Genomic DNA, 19436 nt, shown 5'->3' with positions numbered 1-19436 from the left:
GCCTTTAGGCTATCCCCTCTGGGTCCTAGCTCTGTCACGCGGTCTAACCGGTCCTGGGGGCCATCTGGGGCTAGAACCCAGAGGCCCTCGGACCCTCAGCCTTGTCCTTTCTCTGGCCTCTGGGGCAGCGCGTTTACCTCTCCCTTCTGAGGGCCTCGGCTTTCCCATCTGCTCTCAAGTGCTGGGGGGGAGGCGCTGGTCTGGGATAAGCAGGGGGTCGCTTTGTATAATGGGGCTTTCTCTGGTAGTCTCTCATGGTCGTGGGGTGCTGGGAGCACCAAAATCTCCCCGAATCCCACACGGTGCAGCTGGGGTCTACAGGAACGTTGAGTCCTAGCGCCCCCTGGCAGCTGGACCAGGGATTCCCAGGGGCAGGCGGCAGGCCTGGGGATCCCACACCTACTTACAGTGGCTGCCCAATGTGACCCTGGAAGGTCCACGACAGGGTCATCTCTGACAGACAGGGTCCCGGCACTGAGCCCTGTGCACAGGACTTAACAAGTAGCTCAGAGTATCGGGAAGGCGTAGGTGGTACTCGGGTGAGGCTGTTGGGCTCCCCCAAGCCAGAAGCTGTCGCACTGGCATGAGCCTGGGTCCTACTGAGATTCAACCATAAGTGGAAACAACCACAAGACGGCAGCTTGCTGTCCTGGGCCTGTGAATCCTGAACCCAGGAGCGGAGGCAGGAGGGTCATCACGAGTTCAGGGCTGTCTGGTAGACTTAAGGAGGGCCTGCCTCGAAGTAAAAGTAAAAGGCGGAACTGAGGTTGAGGCTCCGGGGAAGGTGGCTGCTAGGCTGAGGCCCTAATTTCAGATCCCCAGGACCTGCGTATAAAGCTGAGTGCGCATGCTCGGGAGGGATCGCCAGGGCTGACGGCCAGCTCAGCCAACCCCGTGCTTTCCAGGGCCAGTGAGATGGAGAGCCATTAAGGTCCCACAGAGCCCAGGCTGAGGGTGATCTTAGAGTCCAGATCCGGACCCATACCTAGGTTATCTGTGGTTTAAATAAATTAACAGCCAGGCCAGTGTGGGGGGCTGAATGTTTGCTCTTTCTTCCCTTCCCCCACACCTGGGTGGACACCTCGGGGCGGGGGGGGGGGGGGGGGGGGGGGCTGCACTCGTTTCAAAACTCTATTTTATTTGGGGTATTTATGGTCCCACCTCTCCTCCACCAACCATTTAACCCTAGGAGAGAGGTTACGGGGAGAAGGGCACAGACCCCTTTACCCTCCTGGCTATTTAGGGTAGACAGGTTCTTTGGGGGCTCTACCAATCTCTGCCTACAGCAAAGGCGGCCAGCAGGCTCCTCTGTCTGTCTCCTCCAAGCCGCTCTGCCACAAAGCACCTCTCCCCCTCCATGTCTCTCCAAACCACCACAATGTCTGTCTCTGGTCACTCCAATCTGCCACACCTCTTTCTGGGCACTTTATGTCCTTCAGAGTCCTAGACCAGGCCCCTCTCCCTGCTTCATGAGGTAGTTATCAGCTGTGGACAAACTAAAGCCCAAACTACAATCCCACAAAAACATATTTACATGACATAACTGAGTTTCTAGAGAAACCAAAACCTTTACAGAGGAGCTATTGCCAGTTTCCTTTGGAGCCTACACACACACACACACACACACACACACACAGCACCCCCCTGGCCATACATGCTTAGACCACATTTTCAAAGCAGCTGCTGCAAACCCTGTCTCTAGTGCCCAAGGGGGACAGCACCCGGGACTGGGGTTGGGAGGGATTCAAAACTGCTCTGCAGCCTTCTAGAGCAAATGCCAAAGTGGGGTCCCTCTGCCTTCGGGGTGCCCTCCTCTCCTGTCCCAGCGCTCCCTTCTCTAGGAACAAGGGCTCACTCCTCCAACGTCAGGCCCCACCCTGTGCCAGGGCCTGGCATACCTTTGAACAGCAGCTTCTGTTGCCCCTGGAAAGCAGTCTTCATCTTCATGGCCTCACTTTTTATTACCCCCCTTTTTTTTTTTTTTTTTTTTTTTGAGACAAGGTCTTACTGTATAGACCAGGCTGGCCTGAACTCACCACATAGCCCTGGCTGGCCTGGAACTTGCTGTGTAGACCAGGCTGGCCTCAGATTCCTCCTGAGTGCTGGGATTAAAGACCTGTGATACTGCAACGGCTACTGAAGGTCTCCTGTAGCCTAGGTTAGCCCCTACACAGCAGAGGATGCCCTTGAACTAATGCATGCTTTGAGCCCAATACCCCAAGGTTCTACTTCCTTCCCCTTCTGCTCTGAATGTACCAATGTTGGGGGGGGCGCACCTGGACTGCTGACCTCCAGGCTGTTGTCCCCTGGGAATCCCGTTGGAAGCAGAGTCACTTGTCCCTAGCAGATCCTTGCAAGGGGGAGCCTGGGCTACGCAAGACTGTACAGGACAGTCACTCCTAGAAATCGGTGTTGCAACCCTGTGAGAGAATACGCTGGGGTTTGTGGCTCACCCCACTGCCAGGTTTCTACCAGATATTTCAGCGGAAGGTCCAGGATGGATAGAGAGCGCAGTGAGGGTGAGGGGCTGGGGGAGTGGCCAGGGGCGGAGCACTGGCCCAGTATTTGGGAATACTGTACCCCACCTGCCTAGGCAGAAGCGTCAAGAGCTGCCCTCCAACCTCACCTGCTTGACGTTCCTCCCGCATCCTCTCTAAGCAAAGCCCTGGGACTCCAATTCTTTCCACTTTTCCTTCTGGGGAGAGAGATGAGGAAATGAACTTGGCCACAAGTCTATGATTGTGGGTGATGGTTCTGTGTGTGGTTGTGTTCTGCAGACAGACATTTCTCCCTGAGGAGGGAAGATGGAATAGGGAGGAGAGAGGAGAGGAGAGAGGGTGGACAGAAGGGCCAGGACAGACGCTCTCACAGAGGACCCCAGTTGGGTTCCCAGCATGCCTGCTGGTGGGCCACAGCTGCCCCTCCACATCCAGAGGCTCTGGTGCCCTCTGTGGGTACCTTATGGACAGACCAAGACACAGACACACACACACACAAAAAAATTAGAAAGCTTTGAAAACCCTGAGAAACCTCTCTGGTCCTGTGAATGATAATTGGGACAATGCTGACCTTTCTCAGAGATCATACTGCCTGAGTCACCCCCACTCCCATCAGCACGCCCAGTAGATTGCACTTCACGGCGGGACCTGGCTCACTGCATGCCTTTGGGCTGTGGCTGCCCTAGCTGGAGTAAACACTATTTCTTCCTCGGCTAAGTGACACCATGCATGGTGGCTGTGACCTCAGGACATGGGCAGCTGAGGTGAGAGGGTGTACGTTGTGGGCCAGCCTGAGCTATATACCAAAATGCTGTCTCAGGGAGGGTGTTCTGCCTGGGCTTGGGAGTGCCTTGGGCCCGGGGCAGGTGACTTTGCCTTCCTCTGCCTCCTTGCAGCCTGACCACATGGTTGGTGTTTCCCAATAGCCCCGATCCAGCAGCCGAGCCAATGCACTCCGTGAGCCTGAGAGGGTGATTTTATTGTGTGCCTCGGAGGATGGATGTTACACGCGGGGACCCCCAGATGGTGGTTTTTAAGGTGTACCCTGACGGATGTTTTCCGTGGGCCTCCCATGGTAGACGTTTCGCATAGGAGTCCACAGGCAGGCTGTACGTGTGGGGGTCCAGCTGGTGGGTGCTGCATGCGGTTTCGGGGTGGATGTTTGGCTTGTTCTCTAAGTGGGCGGCTCCATGTGGCTCTCTTACGGTGCTCCGGTGGGTAGGTGTTTCATGTGGCTCCCGTGGGCAGGTGTGTCCTGTGGGCTCGTCCAGGTGTGACCCTAGTATGCCAGGTGTTGCAAGAGCCAGCAGTGTCTCGGACAGCGCAGCTGGTGACTGTAGCCTGGCCATTTACAGGTGATCTCCATGGTGGACTCAGACATATACTCCAGAGAGGAGTCTGAGTGACAGGGGACCATCAGCTCAAATGCTGAGCTGCTGCCGGCCACCTGTGCTACTGGTGCGACCACTGCTGTGGGCCCAGCGGCCATCTGTGTGGCTGCTGTCTTCTTGCTCTGCTTGTTGTTCTTGGAAACAGCATCGCCCGGCTCGCTGGGTGCCTTGCTGCCAGCCTGGTTGGGGATAGAGTGTGTGCTGGGAGACTGGGCCCTGGGTGAGCCCTGGGCGTTGGGTGAGCTCTGGGTCCTGGGTGAGTCCTGGGCCTTGGGTGAGTCCTGGGCCCTGGGTGAGCCGTGGTCGGAGATGCTGACACGATGCGTGGACGTGGGCGCAGATGTGGCGGCTGAGGTGGCTGCCGATCGGCCCACTGGCTGGCTTGATGGTACGACCTGAGGGGTCTGCTGGTTGGTTCCCTGGTTCCGGCCTATTGTCCGAGTAGGTCCAAAGGGCCGGCCAGCTGGCTGTGAGGATCCCCCAAATTGTGAGGGAAGGTGAGAGGTCCCCGAACTGGGCAGCCGGGTATGCTGTGTAGGCCTGGAGCTGCCCCGGCCACGATAGCCCCGGGGCTTGCTGGGAACCTGGGGGCCGCTGACAGGGCCGACAGCGCCAACAGCCGGCTGGCCGTGGGATGTAGCTGTGTAGCGTGGGCTGACTGAGGATGGAAAATGCTCATTCAGAGCTTGTGAGGGGCTTCCTGCTGGCTTGCTTGGACTTGAGGTTCGGCGTTGTTGCTGTTGGGTCTCTGTCTGGGAGTCCGAGGAGTCTTCCGAAGAGTCTTCCTCTGAGGAGTTGTCAGAGGCCTGGGCATCCGACGTGTGGACCTTGTCATTGGCTATGTGTCCCTTGTTGTCGGCTATGTGCCCATTTTCATTGGCTATGTGTCCCTTGTCGTCGACTATGTATCCCCTGTTGTCAACTATGTGTCCCTTGTCATCGACCATGTATCCCCTGTTATCGACTATGTATGCCCTGTTGTCAACTACGTGTCCCTTGTCATCAACTATGTATCCCCTGTTATCGACTATGTGTCCCTTGTCATCAACTATGTATCCCCTGTTGTCAACTATGTGTCCCCTGTCATCGACTATGTATGCCCTGTTGTCGACTATGTGTCCCTTGTCATCGGCTACAAGTCCCTTGTCATCGACTATGTATGCCCTGTTGTCAACTACGTGTCCCCTGTCGTTGACTACGTATCCCCTGTCATCGGCTACGTATCTCCTTTCGTCAGCTACGTATCCCCTCTCGTCAGTTGTGTATCCCCTGTCGTTGGCCGTCTGTTCCCAGTCGTTGGCCGTCTGTCCCCTTTCGTTGGCTGGCTGTCCCCAATCGTTGGCTGTCTGTCCCCAGTCGTTGGATGTCTGTCCTCGCTCGTTGGCTGTCTGTTCCTTGTTGTTGGCCATGTGTTTCTTGTCATTGGCCTTGGATTCTGCCAACAGACTGGTAGAGGACCTCAATTCAACTTCAGCTGCGGGGTCTGACTTGTCTTGGCTGTGGAGAGGAAGAGAATGGTGTGTGAGGGTGGTGCTGGTTGGGGACCCTCCCACCAGCCTGATGGGGAGCCGGTGGGACTATGGCATCAGCGCCACTCCAGAGGCAAGCGTGCCACTCTCTGCAGACATCCAAACACAGAACTGCACACTCAGCAACTCACAGGTGCCTGGACACAGCTGCCCCTGGGCAGCTGCGGGTGCACACAGGTGCGCAGACCCAGAGCACCCTGCGCCACACGTCTGCACACACATGCACAACATGAACACTGAATGCACATGCCCCTGTACAGTCCTTCCCAGAGAATTACATACGGTCCAGTTCCAGAGCGGCCGGGGTTTCCACTGTTGCTGCTGGGGTGACGAGAGCCCGGCCCCGAGCCAGGGCCTGCAGGACTGGTTCCCAACAGCCAAGGAGAGAGAGGCGGACAGTAAGAGAATAGCAGAGCCATGCAGGGGTGGTCGAGACGCAAGACAAGCGTAGCCAGTCAGGAGCTCGAGACAGGCGAATGGACAGAGGCAAATTCAGCCACAGGGACAGACACGGATAGAAGGTCAATCAAGACCCAGGATCCAGCTGGGGCGGGGTGACACTGTCACGCCTGTCATCCCAGCACTCAAGAGGTAGAGGCAGGAAGATGAGGAACTAAAGATCATCCTCAGCTACACTGTGAGTTGGAGGTTAGCCTGGGCTACATGAAATCCTTTCCGTCCCAAAATAACGTAACTATCTATGTGTGGTGGCTCACCTTTAATCCTAGGCCTCAGGAGGCTTAATAGGTGGATCTCTATGAGTTCCAGGCCAGCCTGGTTTATATAGTGAGTTCCAGGCCTGCCAGGGCTACACAGAGAAACCCTATCTCAAAAAACAAACAAAAAACCTAAAGGAAAAAACGAAACACAAATCCAGTATCCAGATCAAGCCCCTTGGGCACCCATTCTTAGTACACACCGTCCCGGGTTATCCCAGCTGCTATGTCCAACGCTCTTCCGCTTAGCTGGCTCGCGGCGGTGTCTAGGGCCACGTGATGTTTTAGAAACAGCGGTCGTATGACGCGGTGGTACAGTATGAGTGCTCCGTTCCACGGTCCCGGTGTCATGCAGAATAACAGGAAGGCGCACTGCGTGGGGACACATTGTCACATGCAGGGCCCTGCCCTCCGAATGGGAACACACCCCACTGTCACAAAGGACACCCCACCCCTCTTCCTCCTCCACCTGCTCCTAGGGCTGGCCAGCCTTCCCACCTTGCCCGCGTAGTAGAAAGGGAACCAGAATAGGAGTAGATCGCTGAAGAATTCGACCAGACCGAACAGGGCGTAAACCACCCAGTAGGTTAGCCACACAGTATCGTCTTCCTTGCTTGGGCTCTCGATAGCCTTGACTCTGTCCAGATGAGATTGCGCATGTCCATTCGCAGTCCTACCTGGGAGCCTTCAGCAGGCCCCCCCACCCCCTCCCCACCCGACTGCCAGTTGCACTCACGAAGCATATGCGGGGTATGCAAATCCGATTACATTGCACAGCAGAGACGCCCCGTAGCCGAATAGAAGATACAGGCTTAGCAGAGTGATTGCTCCTGGAAGATAAGAGTGGCAGGCACTGTCCCTAACACAGCCGCGCCTGTGATAGTCAGAAGCCTGCACCTTCTCACTGCGATGCCCTGGGCAGCCTATGGGCCAGGAGCTCAGTTTGGGGTCAGGAGGTCAGCAGATTTTAAATTTCCTTCTTTAAAACGGGGTCTCACGCTGCAGTCCTTGCTGGCCTCAGACTCATGGAGAGCTGCCTGCTCCTGCCTCTTGAGGTCCAGGGTTAAAGGTATATGTTCTGCCCAGGCATTGGCTATTTGGGGTTTTTGTTTTGTTTTGGGATGTTTTTGTTTTGTTGGGTTTTGAGATTAGGTCTTGCCCTGTAGCCCAGGCTGGCCTTGGACTCTGGCTCCTCCTGTCTCAGCCTTTGGAATGCTGGGAGGACAGAGTGCACAAGGTCATCCTTGGCTACATAGTGAGTTCAATGACAGCCGAACTCCGTGAGTCCATGTTTGACACTGCCCAGGAGGCTTATGGGAGCAGCTCTGTTGGCAAAATAATTTCTATGAAAGCACGAGGACTTAGCAACAGAACAATACAAAAGTGGGCTTTGCTGCAGTTTGCCTGTAGCGCCAGCATTTGAGACAGGGTGGTAGGAACGAACAGATCCTTGGAGCTCACTGTGCAATCAGTCTAGCTAAAGCGATGAGCTACACACATTCAGTGAAGGACCCTCTCCAGAGAAGATGGAGAGAAGCCAGTGAGATGGCTCAGCAGATACAGCGACAAGTAGGACACCTAAGCCGATTGCTGGAACCACGTGATAGAAGGAGAACTCTCTCTCTCTCTCTCTCTCTCTCTCTCTCTCATGCTGGAAGACCCCCCAAAACAAAAAACAAACAAGATGAGATATTCCTTGTTCTACAGTTTTACCTGCTATCCAAGTGTGGCCAAGGTTGACTCCTGCCCCCTGGGGCAGCTGTGGTTTCGTAACTCTTCCTTACTACACTCTATAGAATGGCCTTTTGGCCACTAAGACATTCGTAGCAAAGAAGTTGCTGCTAGAAAGGGCCAAAGGAGAGCTTGAGGCATGTGGGAAAGTATACGTGGAAGGGTATGTGCCTCATAGTACTCCAGTGATGGTCAGAGGCTGGGCTGAGCTGGGGAGCTGGAATGGCTTATCCATGTGAGGGGACCTTTGCCCTCGGGGTAGCTAGGACTGGGATGTCTCCAACTTCCTCCCCTAGACTGTTATCTGCAGGGACTCAGGCTTCTGTGTCTAAGGTCAGAGTCCTTGCCCCTCCTTCCACCTGCTCCGGGTCTTATCCTCTGGAACCTGAGGCCACAGAAGGAGGGGGCCCCAGCTCGCCCCATGAACTTTGCCCTGAGTCTAAGTTGCTTACCCCATTTAGTGCCTGGGGGCACAAGTTGGCCATTTAGGACAATTGAAACCTAAGAGTCCCTCTTCACTGAGGAGAGGGTCCTGAAGGTGATGGAGGTATTATGGTCTCTGGCATTGGTGGGGGAAGGGCTCTCCCAGTGTACTGGCTCCCTCAATCTCTTTAACTGCAACCTCAGCAGCAGAAGGATAACCTCGGACACCAAGGACTTAGGGCAGGGAGTGCTTTGAGGGGGTGGGGAGGGGCACAGACACGATACGAAGTGATGGAGGGGACAGGATGTGGAGATGAGGGGGATTCCCAACACAGCCTCCTGTGCCTCAGTTCCCCTTCTGGCCACTCCCTCACAGGGTACTATGACATAATTTCCCTGGTGATGTGGTAAGGCAGGACAGAGGTCGCAGCCTGTATCTGGGCCCACACAGCGGGACAATGGCTGTCTTGGGGTGCTGAGTCACAGCTTGGGATCTGGGCAAAGATTTCAGACCCCCCCCTCCAATACACACATTGGGGTTTGGGGGGCCACCTTCCAGCTGGTGAGGAAGCAAGAGTACATGGAACCTGGCCTCACGGCCTGACACAGCCCTTCACACAGAGCCCATATGTGGTTCAGGAGGGACTAAGCCTGTGGGCTCCTGAAGACACAAAGGGGCACACTAAAGTCATTTCAGAAAGACACCAGAGGCCTCTAACACCCTGCAGAGAGGATCTGGAACTAGAACGGACCTATGGTTAGGATGCGTGAATGGGCCCTCCCCACACTCCCCCCACTCCCCAAATCCCAGCCACCACCTCAGCTCTACAAATATTGACTCAAAGCTACTGTGCTGGGGCAAAGAGGAGGAGAAAGCCTGGTGTCCTGCTGCCGGGGCAGTGCCCTCCCAGCCTGGCCTCGTGTCCCCAAGATCCATGGGAACAGGCAGGAAGGGACTGGGAACCTAGTGGATTGATGGGGGGCGAGGGATGCTGTCCCTTGTTTTTTCACCCCCAGAGAAACCGGACTTGGGGCCTGGCATGCAGCCAGGGCCCCCAGAGGAGGCAGGTGGCCCTGAGTGCTGCAGGGCCCTAGGGTGGCGTATCCCAGGACCTTGGAGGAGAGGCAGCAAATGAAAACCCCTCTTCTCAGGAGTCCAGGGTGAGATCCCTCGGGCAGATCGTGGTCCCACATGATGCCAGGGTCCGTGGAAGAAGCAGAGTGTGCTCCTCTCCCATGAATGGGGACTCAGGGCATCTTGGTTGCCTATGGGGGACCTAGCTGGGCACCCCATCCCAGGAAGTCAGGTCTGGGTGCCTAGGTCTTCGTGAGACCTGTCAGGTCAGAGTCCTTATGGCCTTGTAGAGGCCCTCGGGGACTTGGGATGTGCTGCACCCCAGGACCTCACGGTCCTAAAGAGGGACCCGGCATGTGAGTCCTTTTAGGGGTGGGATGCGGCAGCTGGGTCTGAGTTCTCAGGGCCTCCTGGAACTCGTCGGAAACCTAAGATGTGAACTCCCTCCAGGGTGAAGGCGCCCAGCTTCCAGGTGCCCAACTGCTACTTGGGCCATGCAACTCAGCCAAGGAAGGGATCAAGGAGCCAGGTCTCGGTTCCCGGGGCCTCCTGGAACCCGTCTCGTACCCGCGATTCGCGCCCTCTCCGGAGACCCAGCGCCTTAGGATGCCCGTCGGGAACCCGCGACATGCACCCCTCTTCCAGGCTTACCCACGGCGAGATATCGCTTCTCTACACCGGTCCTGGCTTCGAGTGCCCCGAGCGCTTCGGTGGCCACGTTCTTCTGCTCCAGAAACCTTTCGAAGCGCTGGCGCAGAGAGTCCATGGCAGCGGCGGGCCCGGGGCTGGCCGCCGAAGCACGACCGCAGCCTCGCGCACCGGCCCCGCCGAGGCCGCACCACTTTCACCGCTTGCACGCCGCCGGGCCCCGCCCCTGCCCCGCCGCTTTCAGGCCCCGGCCCTCTTTGCTCCGCCCCCTGTCCCGGGCTCTGGCCAATGGGAGGGCAGGGCGGACAAAGGAGGTGGGGCCTGCCCCGTCTCCTCCGCCGCATCGCCCTCTGGCCAGGGCGGAGGCCGAGGCGGTAGCAAGAAGTCCGGAGGGGGCGGGGCGCCAGGCTGCTGGAGTGTTGATTGGTCAAGAGGGAGTGGCACAGTACTGATTGGACAAGCGGTAGATTATTGACGAAGAGCGGTGACGGTGGGTGGGGCTAGGTGAGGAAACGGTGGGAGGGGCCGAGTCAAGGCCAGCGCTGATTGGACGATCCAGAGAAGGAGGGGTTGATCACAAAGGAGGCGGGACTACACTGGAAAAAACGATGCTGACCTGGAAGGAGGGGCGTGGACGAAAGTGGGCGGAGCCAGATAAAAGCTTGAGGGCATCCCTGGTACCCTGAACCTGCTCCTAGGGGCCTGATGGAGTGGCTGACTTTGCGTAAGTGGTGAAACTGAGGCTCCCGAAGGCTTAGGTCTGTGTGGATTGGCTCTCCGTGTGGAATATTCCCACCCCTCATGGGTGGGAGTGGAGGGGAAGGAAAGAACCGCAAGGCCCCTTGGGAGTCGAAGCTTCGGGGTTGCTATGGTGTCCAGGATGGGGTGGCTTCCTGAGGCCCCGCCCCCCGCCCCGCCCCCCGCTATGCGGCCCTCCCCGACTGCGCTGTGGCTGGGTCTGTCTTGGGCTTTGGCCCTCCTGGCTGTGGGGTGGGCTTCAGCCCGGGCCCCTATCTATGTCAGCAGCTGGGCCGTGCGGGTGACCCAGGGTTACCAGGAGGCTGAGCGCCTGGCACGTAAATTTGGCTTCGTCAACCTGGGACAGGTGGGTGGGACCTGGATGGACGGGACACGGAGTGGGGGCCTGGACGACCTCAGACCTGGACAAAGGGGAGGGCGTCTCCAAGACCTCCTCAGCTATAAAGAACGTGCCCCTCCATGTTCAATTTGGGATTCTGCGGCCTTCAACTGGACCCCTGGTTGAGGAGTATTCTGCCGTGGAAACCGGGCGCCACCTCTGGGGACTCTCAAAGGAGCCAGATCCCAGCGATGCCCTTTCCATCACATTCCCAGATCTTCCCTGACGACCAGTATTTCCATCTACGGCACCGGGGTGTGGCCCAGCAGTCCCTGACTCCTCACTGGGGCCACCGTCTGCGTCTGAAGAAAGAGCCCAAGGTGAGATTGGGCCCATGGCTGCCGCCTCCTAAGCCAGCCAGTCACTTTCTGTCACTGTCATTGTCACTAGTGGCCTGGAGGGTTGTGACATAGGGGCTAGTTGGGGAAGCTGTGTGTGAGCACGGCGCATAAGACAACCTGGCTCTTGGGGGCTCAGGGACGCTCTGATGACCCCTGACCTGCTTGTCACTGGGGGTCTCATACACTGGTCCTTCCCCATTCCAAGCCACAGGGTGTAGGGAAGGGAATGGGTCCATTTTTAACACACAGGAAAACCGTGCCCAAGACGAAATCCTGGAATCCGTGAGCGTGAAGCTGAACCAGGGGCAGAGCCCAGGTTTTCTGGTGCTTCTGGAGGTGTCCTGTCCACACTAGGCCAGTCCTTACCTGCAAACAGCTCTTAGCTGGCAGCCAGAAACGGGCATGGTGCTGGGGTAGTGTGATCCGTAGAGGACAGAAGAGTCCTCTCTGTGTCCTCACTTTCAGCACCAGGAACTGTCTTGGTTCCTGTCCTGCTGCTATGACAGAACACCATGGCCAAGGCAACTTAGACAGGGAAGACTTTATTGGAGCTTACTGTGTGAGGGGGTGAGTCCCGACCACCGTCCCGGGGGTACAGCAGCAGACAGGGCAGCGCTGGAGCAGGAGCTGAAAGCTCACATCCTCATCCACAAGGAGGAGGCAGAGAGGGCTAGCGAGAAATGGCCTGGGCTTTTGAAACCTCCAGCAAGGCCACTCCTCCTAACCCTTCCTAAACAGTCCACCAACTGCAAACCAAGCAAAACATAAGAGCCTGTGGGAGGCCATTCTCATTCAGTCCACCAGAGGAACTAATGTCTTCAGAGACCAAACCTTGTGAAGGTAGAGAATGAGGACAGGCAAGAGGAAGGGATAGTGGGAAGATGAGGGAAAAAGAGGGTGGGGGAGGAAAAGAAGGAGCCACAAGAGATGAGACGAGTAGCAGCTCGTGAGCGGATGGACAGACAGACAGACAGATCAAGCCAGGTTACGCAGGAGAACATGGCTCCCGAGGCTAAGATGGGGGTGTGAAGAGAAGGGGCGGCTGAGCTGCTTTGGTCTGTCAGAATAGCACTTGCGAAGGTCCTGGGGTGGAAGGCTAGGCGTGCGCTCTCTCCCGGTCACTAGCAGTAGCGTCAAGAGGAGCGGGCTGACTGAGTGTGGTGGACAACGGCGGAGGGGGCAGGGGCTAAGGCTCTGTGGGTAAACTGCTTGTTCGGTGAGCAGGAAGTCTGGGTCCCTTCCCAGCCCCACCGCTTAAGCCAGGCGTGGTAGCACAGCCCTGCCACCCCTGCACTGGGGAAGTGGAGGCAGGAGGATCAGGAGCTCAAGGACAGCCTCAGCTATGTAGTTTTTGAGGCTAGCCTAGGTCACCACAAGGGACTGTGACCTGTCTTTTAGCACCTTGTGGGCTCTCCTTTCACCCTTCTCCACCCCTTGTCTTCCCTCTCAGCCCTGTAACACTAGACAGGAGATGGTAAAGGAGAGGGGGAAAGAGGGCACTGCTGTTAGGCTGCTTCCCGCTGACCAGGGGTCAAGCTCCTCGGTGCAAATTTGATCTTTGACATCAGGATATCTAATTTCTTCTTATTTCTTCTTTGTGTGCGACTACTTAACAGACTGTGACCAACAGCAACCCGCCTCTCAGGGACCTAGCATTTATGTACCCTCTGAAAAGTCCCCAGTTTTCCAAATATCACACAAACTATCTGCAGCTGGACAAACCATCCCCCTGCTAGGGCACGGAACAAATCATAGTCAGCTGCTATGAAGCAGCCCCACATCCCTACGCTTGAGATTAAAACATAGTTTTATAGATATTCTAAAGGAACCAAAAGACCAAAATTCTCCCTACGTGAGACCCCATGTCAGACAGCAGAAAAATAGCCAGTGAGATGGCTCAGAGGGAGTGTGTACAACCTCACTGACCTCAGTCCCCAGATCTACATGCCGGAAGGAGAAAACTGACTCTCACAGCTACTTTTTCTTGTCGTCATTTTGTTTTTTGAGACAGGGTTTCTCTGTGTAGTCCTGGCTGTCCTGGAACTCAGAGAACTCCGAGGGCTGGGATTAAAGGAGCGCACATCACTGCCTCCCAACCCCACTATTAGTTTTTTAAAAACTTACAAGGAATTTTGTATTTGCACTGACTTTTACTAATGCATATTAGTGTTTTGACTGCTTGTCTGTGCATGCAACTCACACATGCAGTGTCCAGGGAGGTCAGAAGGGGACATTAGATCAGGCTAGACCTTGTTCCGGGGAGCTGTGAGCCACCATGGACACCCTGGGAATCGAATCCTGATCCTCTGCAAGAGCAGCCGGGGCTGCTAACCACTGAGATGGCTTTCTAGCTCCACAACTTGTCCTTTGACCTCCACATATATGCCATGGCACACGGTCACGTGGACACGCACACACCGTGTGTGTGTGTGTGTGTGTGTGTGTGTGTGTGTGTGCATGAAGACAGAGGAGATAGAAACTGAGACGGCAAATGTAAAGCTAAACATACACACTGGGAGGTCATAGAGGTTGTGTGACATGGGCCAGGGATGTTCTGGTATCAGGCACGGCAGGTTTTTGAAGTGCCGCCGGGACGGCAGCAATGGCACACACCTTTGACCCGAGCACTCCAGAGACAGAGGCAGAAGTGGGTGACTCTCTGAATTCAAGGCTAGCTCAGTCTGTATACTGAACTCCCGGCCAGGCAGAGCTACACAGTGAGATCCTGTCTCAAAAGAAGCAATAGTGCGGGGGTGGGGTGGGGGGTGGGGGTGGGGGTAGAGCAGGTGAGAAGGCCCTGCAACAAGGAAGGGGTAGGGCTAGGGCCAGGAAAGCCACACTTGTCCCATCAGGCCTGAGGTGGTTCTGCGAACACAGCCTGAGGGTCACGGCGGGTCCTCAGGAGCAGCCCCAGCCAACAGCCCTGTCAAGGACTTCCACAGAGGTCCACAGCCCTCCTGCCCACGGCCGCACGCCCTGGAGGCAAAGGCCGGTGCAGCCCCTGCGACCTCTGCAGGTGCGGTGGTTTGAGCAGCAGACGTTGAGGCGGCGGGTGAAGCGCTCCCTCGTGGTGCCCACAGACCCCTGGTTTCCCAAGCAATGGTACATGGTGAGCACTTTGACAGGGCTGAGTGGACCGGGGGGACCAGCCTGAGCCCCACTGACCCCAGGTCCCTCCTTGTCTCCCATAGAACAACGAGATGCAACCAGATCTCAACATCCTGAAGGTCTGGAGCCAGGGTCTGACTGGCCGGGGAGTGGTGGTCTCCATCTTGGACGATGGCATCGAGAAGGACCACCCGGACCTGTGGGCTAATTATGTGAGTCACCCAGGGATCAAGGCAGCAGGCCGCGTGCCCCAGAGCCGCCCAGGCCCACCTCACTCTCACCTGGCCTTCCCTGTGCGCCCTCCAGGACCCTCTGGCCAGCTATGACTTTAATGACTATGACCCAGATCCCCAGCCTCGCTACACACCCAGCGACGAGAACCGGTGAGCTAGATTCTGCATAGGGGGTGTTCTGGGGCCTGCAGAAAGGCCGGCGTGGGCTGTGACACATGCATGTCTGTCTATCAGGCATGGGACCCGCTGCGCCGGGGAGGTGTCTGCCACAGCTAACAACGGTTTCTGTGGTGCCGGTGTGGCCTTCAACGCCAAAATTGGAGGTACCAGGGGTGGGGGCAGGCGGCTGTCAGGCCAAGGTTGACCAGTGCAGGAACACCGCTCCCAGCCGCTCCCCCGTTCCCACCACTGGCTGCTGGGCACTGCCAGGCCCTAGGCCGTGGGTGACTAAAGGGTGGCAGGGCGGCCTGGTAGGGCAAGCAGAGTTGGTGCTGGCGCAAGGCCCACGCCCACCCGCGCAGGCGTGCGCATGTTGGACGGGACCATCACGGACATCGTGGAGGCGCAGTCGCTCAGCCTGCAGCCGCAACACATACACATCTACAGCGCCAGCTGGGGCCCTGAGGATGACGGTCGCACGGTGGACGGGCCGGGCGTCCTCACCCGGGAAGCCTTCAGGCGCGGTGTGACCAAGGTGCGCAGGGAACGCCCCCTGGCGGAGGGGACGGGGCCCGGGGGTCTGGAGGGCTGACTCTGTTTTCCCGGGTCGCCCCCCACCCAGGGTCGCCAAGGGCTGGGCACACTGTTCATCTGGGCCTCGGGAAACGGTGGCCTCCATTACGACAACTGCAATTGTGACGGCTACACCAACAGCATCCACACACTGTCAGTGGGCAGCACCACGCGGCAGGGCCGGGTGCCCTGGTACAGCGAGGCCTGCGCCTCCACCTTCACCACCACCTTCAGCAGCGGCGTGGCCACCGACCCACAGATCGTAAGCGCCCAGCCGAGCCCACGGCGCAGGCCCCGCCCCGCCCCGCCGGCCCCGCCCCCTTGACGGTGGCCGGGTCCCCAGGCAGATCCCACTCCACGAGCCCCACACAGGCCGCCCCCTCCTGCCCCTGCGTCGGGCTCCCGGTCCCTCCGATCCCCTTCCATACTTAGATCCAAACGCGTCCTCCTCCTCGGCAAGTCAGCTCGGCCTCCCCGGGCAAGATCCACGCCAATGCCCTGGCTACTTGTGCCCCTGCTCCCTGGAGGTTGGAGCCAGCCTCGGCTGGCTCTGAGGGCCACAGCCTCCCACGTCTCTAAACCCACTCATGACACACGGGCCCGCACTCCCATTCCACCACCCTCGAGACTGGGGCCGGGTCTCTGCTCCTGGTGCAGCAGCCCTTCCTGTCCCCCAGATGGCTCGGGCTCTCGTGGAGTCGGTACGTTTTAGATGTAGCGCCGTGCGTCATCTTGAACTCAGTGGTCTCGGGGCCCGGTCCTTAGCAGATCTTTAGTAATTGTTGAACTTAGTCCTCAGTACTTGCTAAACTTAGTCGCTGGTGTTTGGCTTGGTTTGGTTTTTTGCTTTGTTTTTAGAGATAGGGTTGCTCTGTGAAGCCTTGGCTGTCCTAGCCTCTCTTTGTAGACCAGGCTGGCCTTGAACTCGGAGATCAGCCTGTATTCTTTATCTGAGTCAGGCGCTCACGGCGTAGACCAGGCTAGTCTGGAAGTCACAGATTCTCCTGCCTCTGCCCCGCGAGTGCCGGAACAAAACGCCTGCATCACCAGGCCTGGGGCTTTCAGTACCTTTTGAGTTTAGTCCTTGGTGTGTTTGAGCCTAGTCTTCATACTTAGCCTGATCTTCAGCACTTTGTGAACCTGCCCCCAGGACCTTCCATACGCCCTCCGTCTGGGCTGCGCACTGGGCCCAAGGCCCCTCTCTGCTGTCTGTCCCCAGGTCACCACGGACCTGCACCACCAGTGCACAGACAAGCACACGGGCACCTCGGCCTCCGCCCCGCTGGCCGCCGGCATGATCGCCCTGGCTCTGGAGGCCAAGTAGGTGACCGTGGGGCCCCGCCCACCGCCCCGCCCCCTCGGGCGGCGCCCCGCTCACCCGCCCTCGCCCCCCCAGCCCGCTCCTGACCTGGAGGGACATGCAGCACCTGGTGGTCCGCGCGTCCAGGTCGGCGCAGCTGCAGGCAGAGGACTGGAGGATCAACGGCGTGGGGCGCCAAGGTGCGGCGGGGCCAGGCAGGGGACCGGGGTGCCACGCGCGCAGGGCGAGTGACCGCCTCCCTTCCTGCGCAGTGAGCCACCACTATGGCTATGGACTGCTGGACGCGGGGCTGCTGGTGGACCTGGCTCGCGTGTGGCTGCCCACTCAGCCGCAGAAGAAATGTACCATTCGGGTGGTGCAAAGCCCCACGTGAGGGAGGCCCCGCCCCGCCGGAGGGAGGCCCCGGCCCCGCCCCCTGGAGGGATGCCCGCCCCGCCCACTGGAGGGAGGCCCCTAAGCCCGTTCACCGCACCCACCGGGGAGGTCCTGCCCATGTTGCCACCCCGCACTCGGATGCAGTCTTCCTCCCCTACCTCGCCACCCTAATCCGAGGCAGGGAGGATGCCCCGAAGCCTCAGTTTACCCATCTGAGGAAGGAGAGTGCCCTCAGGCCCTTGGACACACATGCAAACGCACGTCCGCACGCACACACCAGACTCGCCTCCCGGCGCCACCCGGCACCCGGCAGACCCACGGGATGGTCCTCACCCCACCAGCCCCATCGTGCCTCGGATGCTGGTGGCGAAGAACGTCTCCGCGTGCTCCGGTGGCTCGCGCCGCCTCATCCGCTCGCTGGAGCACGTGCAGGTCCAGCTGTCACTGACCTACAGCCGCCGCGGGGACCTGGAGATCTCCCTCACCAGCCCCATGGGCACGCGCTCCACGCTCGTGGCCATCAGGTGTGAGCTCTCCCGAGGGGCCCTGGGGGCGAGCGGCGCCCTCCCTATCCCGCTGCAGGTGGGAACCTCCTACCGGGGTGGGACTCAGAAGACCTGTGAGACGCCTCCTGTCGTCCTGTCTCTCCCGCGCCACCCGCTGGCCACAGACCCTTGGATATCAGCGGCCAAGGCTACAACAACTGGATCTTCATGTCCACCCACTACTGGGATGAGGACCCGCAGGGCCTGTGGACCCTGGGCCTAGAGAACAAGGGCTACTATTTTAACACAGGTGAGAGCTGGCTGCTGCTGCAGGGCTGCAGCTGAGGGCTGGGGACCCTGCCATGGTGGACCCACGGCCACAGAGGGCCCCATGCAACAGGCATTCCTACCACACAACAGATGTTCCCTGGAGGATGGGCGGGTCCCAGCCGCCAGTGCACAGTAGGTATACAATTACAGACAGAGTGGGAGAGAGGGAGGGAGGGAGGTCTGTCCACTGGCACATAGTAGGTGTAGCAACATGGGGGGAGTGGGGATCTGGCCATTGGTGCAGATTAGCCATATGGTTACCTGAAGGAAGTGGATTGGGGGTGGGTGTGTCTGAAAACGGCGGCGGCACACAGTAGGTGTGTAGCAGCCAGGCCGGGTTGATCTGGGGCCCTGGTTGGGGGCCGCTGAGGCTGGCTACAGAGCCTGGCAGGCCACCTTGGTGCCCACCGCGACCCCTGCCCAGGAACTCTGTACTACTATACGCTGCTGCTGTACGGGACGGCCGAGGACATGACAGCGCGGCCCTACGGCTCCCAGGTGACCAGCCGCACGTGTGTGCAGAGGGACACAGAGGGGCTGTGCCAGGGTGAGTGGCCGAGCGCATGGTCACGTGGGGGGAGGAGGCGCAGTGGCCCGGGATGGGCGGGTGGGCACTGCTTGCCCACGAGCTGCAGCCTCACCCTCCCCCCTCTGCTTCCATCCCACCCCTCTGTTTCCAGAGAGTCACCGTCCCCCCTTCATCCTGGTCAGGCTCTCAAGGCTCCACACCTACACACAGCAGCCAGTGACCAAGGGAACAGGGCAGCGGTGACCCTCCTGAGAGCCTCCTGGGGTGACCTGGCCAGCGACTACACTGCCTGTTCCCTGTCCCTCACGCTGGGCGAGCTCCAGGCCTCCTCCAAGGCCTGCCACCTCCAGTGGCCACTCCGGTTACCAGTCCCGGGCCAAAGTACTGGCCCTGCTGGCCAGGGCCTTCAGGAGACCCCTCTCTGCTTGAGGAAGGCCCACCTACCCCAGGCTAGACATCCCAATGCTCACGACCATGAGTGCACAGCACCCTGAAGGCTGGGGAGCCAGAGATGCCTGAGTCTAGGGACAGAAGGGGAACCCTAAGACCCCGATCCCAGGATGGAATAGGACCTGCCCCAGGGGGGCCCCTGCACGGGTGACGTGAGGGCCCCCGGCTCAGCCTTGTCTGCTCCCAGTGGAAGAGCTGTCTCCTTCCTTCGCTTTGCAAAGAGCAGGACAAGGGTGGACAGTGCTCGGGCCACAGCCACTGACCATCTGTCCCTTCCCTGTCCCAGAACCATCCACAGCCCTGTGTCTGACCTCATCGTTGGCAAATAAAAGTTAAATAGAAGATGTCAAGTCTGCGGTGTCTTTCAGGGTCTCACAAATGAG

General features: G+C 58.5%; 2 protein-coding genes across 4 annotated transcripts; one reads left to right on the top strand and one right to left on the bottom strand.

Moving 5' to 3' along the window:
- Positions 1-3456: 3456 nt before the first annotated feature.
- On the bottom strand, positions 3457-10204 carry Reep6 (receptor accessory protein 6). 3 transcript variants are annotated; one of them, XM_055607623.1, is made up of 6 exons: positions 10015-10204; positions 6871-6964; positions 6633-6771; positions 6338-6506; positions 5701-5781; positions 5277-5386 (listed from the first exon to the last, which is right to left on the bottom strand). In XM_055607623.1, exons 1-6 carry the CDS (start codon positions 10127-10129, stop codon positions 5349-5351), a joined length of 636 nt encoding a protein of 211 aa, XP_055463598.1. In that variant the 5' UTR covers positions 10130-10204; the 3' UTR covers positions 5277-5348. The 3 variants fall into 3 exon arrangements, with proteins under 3 accessions (XP_055463597.1, XP_055463596.1, XP_055463598.1); XM_055607622.1 differs by lacking the exon at positions 5701-5781 and having other exon boundaries at positions 3457-5386; XM_055607621.1 differs by lacking the exons at positions 6338-6506; positions 6633-6771; positions 6871-6964; positions 10015-10204 and having other exon boundaries at positions 3457-5386; positions 5701-6315.
- A 712-nt stretch (positions 10205-10916) lies between these two features.
- Pcsk4 (proprotein convertase subtilisin/kexin type 4) lies at positions 10917-19395 on the top strand. Its single transcript, XM_055607620.1, is given in 16 exon segments — positions 10917-11116; positions 11365-11469; positions 14507-14599; positions 14682-14810; positions 14905-14981; positions 15066-15154; positions 15353-15525; positions 15613-15825; positions 16783-16883; positions 16960-17063; positions 17136-17253; positions 17601-17783; positions 17930-18054; positions 18499-18579; positions 18582-18621; positions 18755-19395. Coding segments are annotated over 16 exon segments (2154 nt in total). The 5' UTR covers positions 10917-10936; the 3' UTR covers positions 19098-19395.
- Positions 19396-19436: the final 41 nt, after the last annotated feature.

This window comes from Psammomys obesus, unplaced genomic scaffold (genome assembly GCF_907164565.1).
Source record: "Psammomys obesus unplaced genomic scaffold, mPsaObe1.curated_primary_1811, whole genome shotgun sequence".
NCBI lineage: Eukaryota > Metazoa > Chordata > Mammalia > Rodentia > Muridae > Psammomys > Psammomys obesus.
The sequence above is the reverse complement of the archived record's forward strand: the minus strand, read 5'-3'. Positions and strand labels throughout refer to the sequence as shown.

What these genes read in the sequence shown, in the direction of transcription:
- Reep6 (XM_055607621.1), bottom strand. Translation starts at nt 5,837, where the DNA reads ATGGCTCTGCTATTCTCTTACTGTCCGCCTCTCTCTCCTTGGCTGTTG. An exon ending in GGCCGCTCTGGAACTGGACC is followed by an intron (nt 5,387 to 5,700) that starts GTATGTAATTCT and finishes TCCTCTCCACAG; the next exon opens with CCAAGACAAGTCAGACCCCG.